General features: G+C 42.8%; 2 protein-coding genes across 9 annotated transcripts in view; one reads left to right on the top strand and one right to left on the bottom strand.

Annotated features, from left to right (window-relative positions):
* NSUN6 (NOP2/Sun RNA methyltransferase 6) overlaps positions 1-14,639 on the bottom strand; it is a 306,108-nt gene that overhangs the window by 204,778 nt on the left and 86,691 nt on the right. The window lies entirely within an intron of this gene.
* Positions 1-14,639, top strand: part of CACNB2 (calcium voltage-gated channel auxiliary subunit beta 2) — a 369,559-nt gene that overhangs the window by 324,204 nt on the left and 30,716 nt on the right. For 5 of the 8 annotated variants that reach the window (XM_045787492.2, XM_087857644.1, XM_045787519.2 and 2 more), the window contains 4 exons: positions 946-1,068; positions 3,102-3,238; positions 7,528-7,604; positions 12,551-12,684. In XM_045787492.2, coding sequence (XP_045643448.1) covers positions 946-1,068; positions 3,102-3,238; positions 7,528-7,604; positions 12,551-12,684 — 471 coding nt within the window. Of the gene's footprint in view, positions 1-945; positions 1,069-3,101; positions 3,239-7,527; positions 7,605-12,550; positions 12,685-12,828; positions 12,849-13,311; positions 13,374-14,639 lie in introns of all 8 variants that reach the window. The other 3 variants (XM_045787510.2, XM_087857647.1, XM_045787501.2) reach the window with 2 other exon arrangements.

Here is a 14,639-nt window from a genome sequence, read left to right as displayed (position 1 = left end):
ACGTGTCCACAATGTGAAGAAATGCAGTGCCAGTTAAGACAATACCTCTTTTCACCATTTCTGCACTTATCTGTTTTTTCACCTTGTAGATACATAGGAATTGCCCAGAGGACAGATGCTTAACCTATAAATTTGCAAAGCATCAAATAATGAAGGATGGCTTAATTCATGTTACTGTCTTCAGCGGCTGACCGAACTCAAGAGGGAAAAGAATAGAATTAAAGGTCACTGATGGGTGCCTGGGTGGCTCAGCCAATTAGGTATCCAAGTCTTGGTTTCGGCTCAGGTCATGATTTCAGGGTGATGAGATCCAGCCTTGCCATCAGGCTCTGTGCTCAGTGAGGAGTCTGCTTGAGACTGTCTCCTCTCCCTGTGCCCCTCCCCACTGTGCACTCTCTCTCTCTCTCTAAATAAATAAATCTTAAAAAAAAAAAAAAAAGAATTAAAGGTCATTGATTTCATAATTCCCTGCAGCCATGAATTAGATATCTTCTCTGGTTTTTTTTTTCACACTGTACTTCCAAGAATTAGGTCATTAATTATTTATTAAAGTAGCTCTTTAGGGTGGGAGTGGCTGGTACTCAGTCGTTTTCACTGAGAAGGAAGAAGAAAGGGCATTTCATTGCTCTGTGTGTGTCTCCTGATTTCTATTTGCTACAAGCTGTTATGTTGTAAACATATGTTTCCAGACTTCATCTTTACCTTCATTACTTGTAGTGCTTTCGAAGAGAACAATGGCCTTTTCCTAGTTCAGGTGGGTTGCATCGCAGAGCGCAGAGACTCCCCGTGCCGTGAGTACCAATAATCTGTTTTGTGATAAAGAACCAGGTGGAAGAAAACAACAACGACAACAGATAGTCGGCGTATGTTGATATCACGGGGAGAAAAGGGAGGAACGCGGTTGCTTCTTTTTAACTTTCTTCTCCCTTTCTTTTCCCGCTTTAGACAAAGCCCGTTGCGTTTGCTGTTCGGACAAATGTCAGCTATAGTGCAGCCCACGAAGATGATGTTCCAGTGCCAGGCATGGCCATCTCCTTCGAAGCAAAAGATTTTCTGCATGTTAAGGAAGTAAGGAAAAGGATTTGAATTTCTGCCCGCATGACTTTTCACCTCGAGACATCACTTCCTCTCTCTTACTGCCGTGACATAGCGTCGCGTGTAGCTGGACTTGAATACCACGCGCGGATGCAATGCCGCTCAACCTTTCCTGATATCAATATAACCTTTTGAAAGAAGAAGGAAGTCACAGGAGTCTTGCACTAACTTCAGGGCTCCCTTGGGCTCTGTGACCCAGAAAGTGGGAATTACTGGAGTAGATGATCCTTTTTTATGCGTCACCTGTACTTTTTCTTTTAATTTTTAACCTTGGCTGTGTGTCGTTTTCCCCTCACGTTGCAAGTTTAGCCATCTGGGGAGGGTTAATTATAACGCCTAGAATTCACAATCTCTCCTCTCTGCTGACGATGCCCAAATGCAGACCACTGATGCCCTGGACCCTTCTCGGGTGGTTAATGTCTGCAGTGGAAGGGAGCGTGGTGGGAATTGGAGCCACGGAGGCAAGGAGCAGAGAGCAGGACACTCCCTTTTTCTCCACGCCAAAGTCTCCACCTGCCAGTTAGCAATGACTCATACCCGTACGTTGGAAAAACGCACCCTTAATTAAGGTTTATTTTGAGTCAACATTTATCAAATGCCTGCTGTGCAGAACAGGGTATGAAAGGAGCAGAAATTCTCCCTGAATGATGTTCTCAGGGTGTGAATATGAGGTTTCCTTGGAGCTGCAGGAATGAGAATTGGAGCGACTTGCATCTGAGGGGTGATATGTCATGAGGAACATATGTAAATTTCATACTCCCTGTGATACAATCTATAACTAAAGGAGGTGATGACAGCCAATTAGAAGAGCTTAGACTAGACTCAGATAACAAAAATGTATTAAAAAATCCTTACTCTAAAAATCTGTTTAGTAAAGAGGTAGAGAGGCACAGTTTTAGCCCTGACTCCAATGTTTTTGTATATGTAAGAAATAAAACCGCCTAGAGAATTTTTTTTTTAAGATTTTATTTATTTATTTGAGAGAGAGAGAGAGCACGCACCAGCAGTGGGGAGGGAGGAAGGGCAGAGGCAGAGGGAGAAGCAGACTTCCCACTGAACAGGGAGCCCGATGTGGAGCTCGATCCCAGGACCCTGGGATCACACCCTGGGCTGAAGGCAGACCCTTAACTGACTGAGCCACCCAGGTGCCCAGGCCTAGAGAATTCAGAGCCTACCGTTTCACTAACTTTTAGAAAGAGATATAAATACTGCCTGGGAAGGAAAGATGGAAAAAGTGGTCACAAACAATGTCATGCCTGGAATCTGACTTTACAACAGGGAGTTTGGTTAATCCAGGGTCCCCTCCCGATGGCTTCTGCTTAAAGAGGGATCTCTTTTCTACCATGGAAGGGAAAAATAACAAACACAGAGTAGCTAGTCTTTGAAATGTTCAAGAACAGACTGGAAAGATACCATCCAATTGAGAGAAGTAAAACCAAATCATAGATTTAGAGTAAATAGTCTGTCTGCAAGAGAGAAATCGTCAACATCCACACAAGTGGAGAAAAACCCTCTGAGAACAGCGTACCATGGTAATTAGAAACCTGTTTGCACAGAGGGACATTTTGCTCTGACACAAGATATTTCAGGTAGATTTCAGTGTTTCTCTCCCACTCTTAATATTTTTAAGTAATCTGATTATAGAAGAGGCCTCTGTCATGCTCCCTAGTTCTAATGGTCTCTTGATAGGATGGGCTGTTCGTCTTTGAACCAGGGGAGGTGATCCTGCAGGAGCTGCGTTGGAATTCAGGTTAGTCTCAAAGCAATAGCAGGAACTAGGAGGAAGAGGCAAGCGCTGGTGGATTGCTGGGCTCATTGACAATACTTGATTCATACATGCTCAACCATGAAACCCTCCGAGTTTCTCCAGTTGTGATGTTGAGGCATAGTTTACTGTAATTGCCATAATATGCCTCTCCACCGAAAATCGTTCGCGTAGAAGAAAAACAATCTGAAGGCGTGAACTTCTGTGCACTGATGGCAAACAAATTTGCTTTTGTGTTTAGAAATTTAACAATGACTGGTGGATAGGGCGATTGGTGAAAGAAGGCTGTGAAATCGGATTCATTCCAAGCCCGGTGAAACTAGAAAATATGAGGCTGCAGCATGAACAGAGAGCCAAGCAAGGGAAATTCTACTCCAGGTATGAGAAAAACAGCATTTGTGTAAAAGTCCACATTACACGGTCATTCGCGTGTTCTCGTTTTCTGCGTCCCGTGGTCTTTATTACGTGTTGAAAAGCAGACTGGCGCTATGGTGTAGTGATGGCATCCCAGCGTTTGACTTTCATCGTATTTGGGACAGAATCAAATTAATTGTTCTCATTAATAATAAAGCCATCGAGTATTAAATTGGGGCTTCAGTGCAGAGGACGTTCTCACGTCCTAATCTCTTCCTGAAAACACTGTCGCCCTGAGCAGCCTTGGTGACTAATCCCGGGGTCGCTAGCTGCCTGGCCGGGTGGGGAGGCATTTTAGGCATGACGGTCTTAGACATCACTGGCGAAGAGCAGTTTTTGTGATCTGTTCATTTCATCCCCACTTGGGAAACTCAGTTTTCAGTTCTACCCACTGCTAAGAACTTGAAGGGAAACCCAGTATGAAACCAGTTAAAACTGCATTTGCAGAAAGCAATTAAATGAGTTATGTAATACGCTGGGGCTGAGTAATCCTTCCTAGGATTCTTGAAGTTGTGTGCCCTTCCGTAAAAGAATCACTGGAAAGAGCTACTCAGACCTGGAGTGAATTTGAAATTGAACCCTATGCAGACACGTCTGAGAACCTTGCCTGCTTCTCCCTGTGGGAAGGGATGTGATTTGGGCAGATCTTTTCGCTGATGTAAAGAGCTAGGCTTCTATTTTCTCTAGCTTAGATTTTATTTGTTTCTGTAATGCTGCAAAATCCTTTGTATTCAATGGTAATACTTTAGCATTAGCAAGAATTTTTTTTTTTTTTTTTTTTTTGTCAAGCATCTGCAAACAAGTACAATGGAAGCTTCTTTTTGGTTTGGAACGTCCATCTTCTTTAGTATTTTGTAATTGTCAGGTCCTTTTAGTTCAAATGCACTTCCTCCCTTTTTGGAGACCTCTACCCCATATCTGGCTTTCATTAATCCCGGGGTTACTGGGTGCTCTCAGACTGTGAGATGCATGTCGTCATATAGAAGTAGACGCGTGCAGGGGCGCCTGGGTGGCACAGCGGTTAAGTGTCTGCCTTCGGCTCAGGGCGTGATCCCGGCGTTATGGGATCGAGCCCCACATCAGGCTCCTCTGCTGGGAGCCTGCTTCTTCCTGTCCCACTCCCCCTGCTTGTGTTCCCTCTCTCACTGGCTGTCTCTATCTCTGTCGAATAAATAAAATCTTTTAAAAAAAATTTATTAAAAAAAAAAAAAGTAGACGCGTGCAGATCAACCAAGCCTGCGCATCGGACTGGTAGGATGTTGAAGATGGCATTCTATGCATACAATTTCCAGTGCTCTCCTGGCTTTATTGGGTACTCTTCCATTCTCTGTATTGATACTGGTATCTTAATACTAGCTAATAAAATCTCGTAATGTGGACATTTTTTTTCTTTCATAGGGTATAGATATTGCTGTTTTCAATTTGGTGGTAAATAGGTCATTGAGGTTTGATGTTATCTCAGACAGGGATGCTTGTTTTGGCTTGATTTGTTAGGGACCATTCAGCATTTTTAGAGTGTTCCTGGTCAAGTTTAGGGTGGTACTAGGTTGTAGGAAATTATTTTAAGGACTTTCCTGAGCCTTATTTATTTTTTAAGATTTTATTTCTTTGACAGAGAGAGAGTGTGGGAGCACAAACAGGAAGAGCAGAGGGAGACTCGATCCCAGGACCCTGGGATCATGGCCTGAGCTGAAGGCAGATGCTTAACCGACTGAGCCACCCAGGCACTCCTGATTTTTTTTTTTTTTTTTAGATTTTATTTATTTATTTGAGATATATAGAGAGAGAGAGCACACGGAGGGCGTAGAGACAGAGGCCGAGGGAGAGGGAGAAGCGGGCTCCCCGCTGAGCAGGGAGCTCAATGTGGGGCTCAACCCCAGGACCCTGGGATCATGACCTGAGCCGCAGGCAGATGCTTAACCGATTGAGCCACCCAGGCACCCGCTTTCTGAGCCTTTATTACATCAGCATGTACTGTGAATCTGGGTAGTGGGATGGGGATATTTTTCATGTATTTACTAAAATTATCTTAAATTTTTCTTGGTTTATGTCTTTGGAATAGTGTTTTGTAGAATGCGTTATGAAAAATTTGGGATGGATTTTTCTCTGCTTATTCATGTACAAACCGAGAAAGGAAAACTACTTCCTAAAGCGTAGGAAGGGAGAAACTTTGGCCAAAATTGTTAAGGAAGCAGAGTTTCCTCTGTCTCCCACATGGTCATCCCTGGTCTGATGTGAACCATCAGCTCTGCTTTAGAACTTGGGAAACAATAGGTATTAAAGCCTCCACTTCCCAGATGGGGCAGCAGGCAAAGAGAAGGTAGGGACTTGACCAAGTTGGCACAACTAGTAAGCGGTAGAATCAGGATGAAAACTGGATCGATCTGACTGTAGCCTGACCTCAGACAGATTACCCTGCTACACCACGCATCGCGTAGCAAGGACAGACAGATCATCATTAATATTGCCATCTGTTAGTATTTACTCTATTAGATACACTGTTTTGCTATTCCATTTTTTTCTCTTAAAAGACTATAATTGACATTTGGGGAGTAACATCCCACAACTTATTCTAGGGAGCTAAGTTACCTTTCCTATAACTGAATATCTTTTGTCCTATTTACCTAAGCTTTTGCCTTGGTCTGGGAAGGTATTTTTACTTGCTTTTAGAGATTTTTACATTTGTCTTCTAACATCCGAAATATAGTTTTATTTTGAGGACATAACCAGAATTCAGAAGTATGTAAGAGCTCTGATTTTTAAATTATGAAAATCGACAGAAATGAAAGGCAGTAAATTGGGGCAGAGCTCAAGAATGTGGCATTTGTCTAGAATGAAAAGTTAAGGGCAAATTTGCATTTTGAACATTTTGACTATTTGCGGTGTTTGTCGAAATTTTACACAATCCAAATAATGCTTTGACTTTTATTAAAATTCAAAGAGAATGTAAATCAGACCCATCCTTAAACTGAAATTAGACTTGGGACTTTAAAGAAAGTAAAAACAAAAACCAAACACACAAAAAACTTCTGGAAGAAAATGTTTTGGTCCTGGTGTAAGGGTATATTCTTGTAAAACGACCAGAAATTGCTTCTGTAAATACCACTTTTTATTAATTGTACATCCTGTCTGGTATCCTTGTTAAATGTCCTGGCGTGTCTCTTAAGAACCTCAGAAAGATACAGAGGCTCCTGCTAGCTGCGTTAAGTTTTTGATGTTGGTCTGTTTTACGCATTAAAATGCATAAAAGTGATACAATTCAGCCTGCTTCCTGGCGTTTTAGTGGAATTTATATGTTCGTATTAATATTTATGTAACTTAAACACTGCCCTGTGGTGCACAGACATTGTAGCGGATTCTTTCAACTAGACCCAGGGTTGGCTCTGATAATAAATGTTAGGCAGTAAGACCATCTTGCCAAAATTGCCTGTCCCTCGCTACTCCTTCCTGTCTTCATCTGTGAAGGGGGTCTTTTAGTAACAGGGTATTTGGCGTGCTGGAATGCCGGTAAAAAACATAAATGCTCTCGTTCCGATGTTAAGTCTAAAGTTTCTAAGACACTGGTATATCACGTATCGAATTTTAGAATGTGATGGTTCCACGGTACATGCTCTTCAATTCGTGCCTCCGTGAACCCAGGTCGAATCCTCGGCGTTAGTCACGCGTGAGACACGTTCCAAATGCTGACTGCTATCGGAGGGTTAAATGGTGTCACCCCTGTTTGTCCTGTTCCTTTGTGTGTCTCGCAAAGGTTAGCAAGTTCAGTATTGCAGTGTTTTTCTTTTATAGGTTGCTCAGGAAGGCTTGAGTACTCTGTCTTAATACACTAAGAGTAACCAAGCCAAGCCAACGAAGCGAACCAAACGAGAAGAAAACCAAAAGTCTTGGTGTTAACCTTAAAGTTCTGTTCACTGCTTCAGAGGGTCTCCAACCTAAGAAGCAAAGGAAAGCTCTGCTGCTGTCTCTCTGTGATTGCTGGCGGAGAATTTGAGGGCTGCAGAAATTACCCTATTCTCTTCCAGTCTCTCAGGGCCTTTTAAAATTAAACCTGGAATTTGAAACCAAGACGATTACATGGCTGTTTCAAGCACTCCGGGCATCTCCCCTGGGAAATTACTATTTGCCTCCTTGTAGGAAAGACAGATTTAAAGTTCAGTAGAAACACAATGACTAATCATGTTTATTGAGCAATACAAATGTTGTAATATCTGAAATAAGTGTCAGGTGTAATATACATTTTTGCTTTACTCCAGTAAATCAGGAGGAAATTCATCATCCAGTTTGGGTGACATAGTACCTAGTTCCAGAAAATCTACACCACCGTCATCCGGTAAGTAGGCAACGAGTGCAGCTCGGTACATTCTGCATTTCACGCTTTCCTCTATCTCCCCTAGCTGTGTGACTCTACATGCAGAGTCCCTGTGTGAACCCGGGGAGGGCTGAAAGCGATCAGAAATCAGAATGCATACATGGAGTAAGAAATAATATGGGGAAATTTTCTTCAGGGCTTTGAAAAAAGGAAATTTGTCCATGTGCTCACTGTAAGTTGTTTAGAGGACCAAAGTGATGAATGTATTTAATTTTTTTCTCCCTACACACCCCCCACCGTGGTGCCCAGCACATCGTCATGGGCAGCAAATGGGTGAATGCCCACCACCAGCCACAGTGCATGTGTGTTCTTGGCCTCAATGTTCAATAAAGGAAGAAGAAGGGTAAAAGCTTTCAAAAGGCAAGGAAAGGAGAATAAAGTGGTGATGGAGTGGTGGACCTCACGTGAGTTTTACCCCAAAGGCTCTGTGGAAGATGTAGGAGATGAGTAGAAATATTGCAAAAAGTCAGAAATACTTGTAGGAAGAGTAGCTTCTGTTTTCTTTCCAAGGCAGTGGAGAAGGGTACCACATTAAATTTGAATTTCAGATGAATGAATAATTTCTTTCATGTAAGTATTGTAAGAGAAATACTTACAGTAACAAAAAAAAATTGTCTGAAATTGAAATTTGACTGTAGTTTTCTTTGTTAAATCTGGCAACTCTACCGTTCTGGGTAGAACTTGGAGTTGTATATACATTGGAGACTAATTGGTAGCATTGCAAAAAGCCCATATCATCAGAATCTTTGTTTGCTAAGAGATGCAGTTGAGTCAGAGTAAGATTGCAAGGACTCACCAAGCGCAGTATTTTGAGCGAAATGATTCCTTGTGTGATTTCGAGGAAACTGGAAGTGGGAAGTGTGTACATCAATGGACAAGTTAGGGAAGTGACTGCACTGTGACTGGCGTGTCTTACAATCAGGATTCCCCTCTTACTCCTGATCACGCCTCGTTCCTGAATGGTGGTGCCTTTTAGAGACCAACCAAAGCCTTCTTCATAAAAATGATAGAACCTTTTAAGGGCAAAATCTGAGCACTTAAATAAGAAATCGTTTTAGGATGCATATTGATTTCAAATACCAGGTACGTACAACGTGCAGTAATTCCGAGTTGCCCAAAATCAAGTAAAACAGTAAGTTTGAAATGAAAATTGAAACCTTTTTAGGGATGATGTGAGGCTTGTATCTTCCCTCCACCAGTGGAGGGGTTGTTTACTGAAGGCACAGGGCAAAGAGGCTTAGCTCCGCTCCTTCTCAAACATGTAAAATTAGAGATGATGACAGAAAGCTGTACCCTTTGTATAGATCTTAAAACCTATCTCCGAGACTCCAGAGGACTGTCACCAAGCTCCTGAAATGGGGAAATGTTACATCATATAGTGAATACAACTGCAGCCCCATCCGCAGAGGTCAGAGGTCAGCGCCACCCCTGGAGACCAGGAAAATTCTTCCGTTTCCTTAAACCATACTCTAGCCTTCTCACGGTTTTGGAAATATAAGGAGAACAGGCCACGTGCATTTCGAAGAATAAGTGAGTGTGTTTGTAAAATAACATTCCACTTTTGTAGACAGGTGTTTGTCACTACTAAAACGAAAGTTTAATTTACTACAATAAAGCAAAGATGACTTAAAACTTGATGCAAGTTTTATACAGACACAGGACATCGGCATAATGTTTCTGAATACCGAGAACAGAAAACACTCGTGGCTTAATGGACTGGAGACATTTGCCAAGCTTGAATTTATAGTCGGTGCCTGAGGGACCTGCTATAATTTTCATATCAATCCCACAGCTTTTCTAAAAGAAAATTTCGGGGAATTTCTACAGAAAAGATCCCCCCACCCCACCTCCAGGGTAAACTGCCTAACCAACTCCCTGGGGGTTGGCCTACAGTTGGAACCTTGACCTGTATCTCCCAGAGGCCCTGTCTACGATTCACCTCACCCTTTGCTAAACCAAAGGATACAAGCATTTGCCTAAAGTAAATATACTTGGAGTTTCTCAAGAATGTGGAAAAGGAAAAATTCCCACTTCTCATCTGGGTAATGGGGTGATAGCCAGTTACACAGCACATACGCCATACCTACGTGTGCGTGCCCACACAGATCACCCCGGCGTGCCACTCAGCTGAACCGAAATGTCTAAGATGAAGTTACAATTCAGATTTCAAAAAATGTTGTCAAGGCTCTCCACCAAAAAAAAAAAACCAAAAAAAAGATTCTATTGAGGACCAATAAAAGAAACTCTTTTCATATTTATGGAAGTAGTTTTTCCCAAGTAAATACTAATGTTTGCCAAGGTCTGCAGATACAAGTATGAAACAAAAAAGGGGTAACCATCTGAGTCTAATAAAGTATATGGAGCTGTGAAAAGAGTTGAACATGCTTCTTAACTGTCTTAGTAAATTTCTTTAATGTGCTTTGAAAGTGGCCAAATGTTTTAGAATTCTCTGTGTTTTGGAACGAACCCAGGTGCTTTTAAATTTAAGTTAACCAAAAGTCAGAACTAATAAATTGGAGAGTTCTCAATTTGGGATTTTGAGCCCCTGTGTCCAAATATAGGTAAATTTCAAACCTGACTGAGGCTCCGAGGCTATGTGTGGGTCGCCAAACATCTGGGCACTATTACAGCTAAACTTCTTATGCATTTCCACTCTTACTATAAATTTTTTTTTTTTTTAAATCCACCCACTGATCACAGCAGACCAGATCGAAGGGCCAAACTGTAAAATCTAACGCATGAACTTTGCCAATGTCCTGTCAACTCGGGACATGGGTGTAGGTGTCCTCAGTTTCAGAAACGCTCTCGGAAAGAACTGTCCCTGGAAGGTGGCCTCTATAAGCCCAGGAAAAGATGAGAAAGGGAAAAGGAGATGGGAATTTACCAGAAGGGAAACTTACCTGATGTTGGTGTAAGTCTGTCTCAGAGATAGTGAAACACTGGCCCAGATCCTCTCCGTCGTAACCAGGAAGACACTCACAACATGCTTCCTAGGTTAGGGTTCAACAGGAAGAGCATCATAGGGTTGGATGAAAGTCAGCATTGATTTCTTGTGTTTCTGCTCCACACTGTATGGTGAACCTTTCAGTGCATCGATGTGTGTGGGTGATGCAAAGAGAAAGACTTATTTACTAGGTAAGTCTAACTAAATAGCTGGAATTAACTCAGTCTGTTAGTACTTTCACTGGAGAGAGAATCCTGTGCGCTCTTTCTGCAAGCAGTCGTTGGTACGTGCAACGTTGTGCAAACAGTGCCGGGGAATCACTCCATCACACATCTTCGACCTCAGATGAATCAAAGGAACAATTAAGCGAGAGATCTTAGTTTTCAAAAGGTTGAGTCACCTCATACGCATAATAACCTCCAAATTGAAAAATAATGTGATGGCTGTCAGGTGATCTGCCACCGTATCGAAGAGGTTAGCAGCGGACGCCTGAGTGTGAACCCGGTGTGTTCCTTGTGGGTCGCAGGCATGGGAGCTGCTTTGCGACACCAAGCGGTTATTTCCGGATGGTAATTTGCTCCTGATCTGAATGTACTGTGGTTTTTGTTAGATTGAGTAGATTTTCTTTTCCGCGACCTCCACGAAACCGTAGCATCATTTTCTCCTGGGCTCCAGTCTACGGTCCCTTCCTGAATCCTGGCAGTGAGGACGCCACCCCGCCTTGGCAAGCACAAGGGGCTGGGGGAGGAAGGGCGCCTGGAGGGGGAGTGCTCACCTGCAGGTGCAGGGATGGGGTGGGGGCTCGCAGACGCGGAGCCCAGCTTCTGAGTCCTGGCTCTGCGGAGTTTTTTCTGCCAAGAACGAGTCCCTTAAACCCTTGAATTATCATTTCGATCTTAAAAACAAGAGGGTTGAAAGTGATCTTCAAAATACTTTCCAGCTCTGATTCCGTAGCAGATAAAACTCTGTAGGAACTGCAGGTGGAAGCATTTTTATTATAAACCTCAAAATGAGATTACGGGTCTTCCCCCCGCCCCCCTTAACACTTAATCGTTAATCGCTGCAGTTTTCAAGGCAAAAGAGTTTAAAAGTGAAATCATGTCAAACCACAGACCTAACCCTCTCGTTCTCCAGACGGGGAGACCCATGCCATGTTTTCTGGGGGTCTTCATGTCTTTCTACTCTGTCTCTCGTGTTTAATGCATTTCTATAAGGGCTTCCTATCCATCAGCGGCAGTCCCCTTATTATGTCATTTTATTTGACTCCTTTCATTTGGAGATCGTGGGGTCCAGCGTTTTATAACTAGCTTTCAGTCAGCCTGCCCGAGGGGGTCCATAGCATCTAGAAATCGTTTTGATCCTGCCCATCCAGGAAGCATCCCTGTATCATTTGCCTCGTGTAGGACTCCTTTGTGTTGCCTGAATTGGGGATTTTTCTATTCTCGCTTTCCCTCAGATGCCTACTGCATTTTTAGTGACACTTTCCACATGGCCCCCTTTTTTTTCCCCACACAAAACCAAGCAAAAGAAGGACTCTGAGGCACATTGTGATAAGGGTTTCCAGTGTAGTTGCTTATTACCGAAAAGCTGACTGAAGATACTATAAGACGTGAAGCCGTATGTTCTGTGCCATACTTAATACAGTCGACGTGGAAAACTGTCAGTACTGTATTTGAAACTCCAAATTAAAAATGTTGCTCTAAAAATGTTATTCAAGAGATCTAGCCTAAAACTCACGTGTTCAGGCGAACAGGTATCACGAGGGGATCTTTTCGGTTTTGTTAGGTTTGATTGCATTGCATTCGTAATGTGCCTTACCTTTAAATTTGTTGACTACGCTGAGCACTCATGATAGATCTTTTACTGTGGTTCGTTTTGTTTGCTTTCATTTTATTTTTTTTTTATAACCTGTTTTTCCTCTCCTGTCTACCTGATGATTTTTGAATTGTTTGTCTGTATATAGCTATAGACATAGATGCCACTGGCTTAGATGCAGAAGAAAATGATATTCCAGCCAACCACCGCTCCCCTAAACCCAGTGCAAACAGTGTAACGTCACCCCACTCCAAAGAGAAAAGAATGCCCTTCTTTAAGAAGGTAACATTAACTTCCAAGCTCCCATCTGTCACCTGCTCAACTGCACTGCGCCACATTTCTAGTCCTGTTGACTGTCTGCGTCCTTGGATAAGCCAATAACGTGCATGCTGTGTTATTCTTTGTTTCTTTTCCATGCTGCTGTAGCTAAGCAGAAGCAGAAATCGGTAAGTTGACGTTGACATAAGCTGTGTGTATCCTGCCACTGGCATCATTAGCATTCAATCCCGCAGTTCTAGGAAACGCAGTCAGTTCTGTCCTAAGAAAAGAACCTATCAAACAGCTAATTGAGTCCGTGCATTTCAAACCGACTAAATTCAGTGAGTGACCTGTTAAAGCACTATTACAGTACTTATCCTTTTTGATGGAATAATATCTACCACCGAGGGACTTCGTTTAAACATCCCCAGATGTCGAACACTGACAGCCTCGTATGATGCACCTCTATTGTGCATGCTTATTCTGTCTGTCTTTGTCTCTTTCTTTTTTCCGGAAATTTAACTTCTGTCAAGCATATTAAAACCCTTATTCGATTCTGATTTATGATATCCAGATACATAGCTTGTACTAAAAAAAAAAAAAAGTATTCAATTTTTAATTTAGTCAGTATTTAAACTTCTAATCCACTAGGTGCAAAATCTGCAGATGAACAAGACCAGTGGAAAACTGCAGGCTTGTTTTGGCGGTTTACTGTGAGTTTTTCCTATTGTCATCTCTAAATACTCTCCCGGTGTTCTTGCCTCCTCCATCACAGTCAGGTTGCAGGATCTCACCTGTCGGATAACGGGGCGGTGGCCGCGCGTAGAGCCTTTGCCACTGGCCAGCCAAGGTGCCACACAGTGATGCTCCCCGTCCCCTGACTGGACACCAAGGGTATTCCTGAGCTCGCCTGACCCCAGACCAAGTCTGTTTCCTTTCCCACATTTTGTAGCTTGAAAGCATTATTTTTGAAGGACATCCCCCCCTCACCCTCCCCCCACACACCATCTCCATTCCTTCCTTTCTTTTTTGCACCAGCTGTGCTGTCTTGGAATCCGACTTCCTCCTGTCGCCGTGTCCTCACACAACCATGGGGACACCGTGACACGGTGTGGAGGAAAGCCTCCTGTGCCCCAAACTCCGTGTCCTTGGCTCTCTTCCCCTGCACACAAGCATTTTGCCACATGGAGGAACTCTAAAATGATCCACGAGGTGTCAGAGACTGAACTGGGAAGTTTGTTGTTTTTGTTTTTTAAACGAATGATGGTTACTTTTATAATGCAAGACCTCGGTGCTCCAAAAATTAAGACCTGGATTTTTTTGTGTTAACACAGACAGCCCCAGCTTGAGGCACACCCGCACCCGTGGGCCCCTCTCTCTGGTCCTATCTTCTCGGCGCAGCGAAACCTTGCAGCCAAGCTACTGAGTTTATAGCGCCGATGCCTAGAAAATCATCACTCAGATGCTCTGGATTTCCCAGAGCGACGACATGAACTAAAACCATGTTTTTTGGAAGTTTGCTTACTCTTAAATTCCCAACCTTTAAAAATGTTTATTACAATTTTTCAGCTAAAGAATTGGAACACAGTAAGGCTAGCGCGAAAGAGTAGATAAAAATGATGGTGTCGGTATCCATAGGGCATAAAGTACCAATATTCCATCAAATAAGGTAATTTCTGTAGCTACGCTATTGAATGAGAAGCTGATTGATGGCCAGCATGGGTAATGCTTCGCTAGCTGGCAGCCAGAGATCGAAGGAACCAAAGACCTCTAAAATACGGGGCCACGTAATACTTACAGACTCGAAATAAAAATTCTTGGTAGCTGTGCAATTTATATTCTTAATTCCAACAATGGAAAAGGTATTCTTCTACTGAATAGCTCTAAGGACTTGGCTTCTAGACATTGTCAGTAAGATCCCAGGTGGTATCGATGTCATGACAAATATGCTTATGATGCCTTCGGCACTGGTATTCATT

Source organism: Ursus americanus, chromosome 31 (assembly GCF_024610735.1).
Source record: "Ursus americanus isolate L20-20 chromosome 31, mUrsAme1.1.p, whole genome shotgun sequence".
NCBI classification, from domain to species: domain Eukaryota; kingdom Metazoa; phylum Chordata; class Mammalia; order Carnivora; family Ursidae; genus Ursus; species Ursus americanus.
Note: the sequence above shows the minus strand (reverse complement) of the source record. Positions and strands in the feature narration are given on the sequence as shown.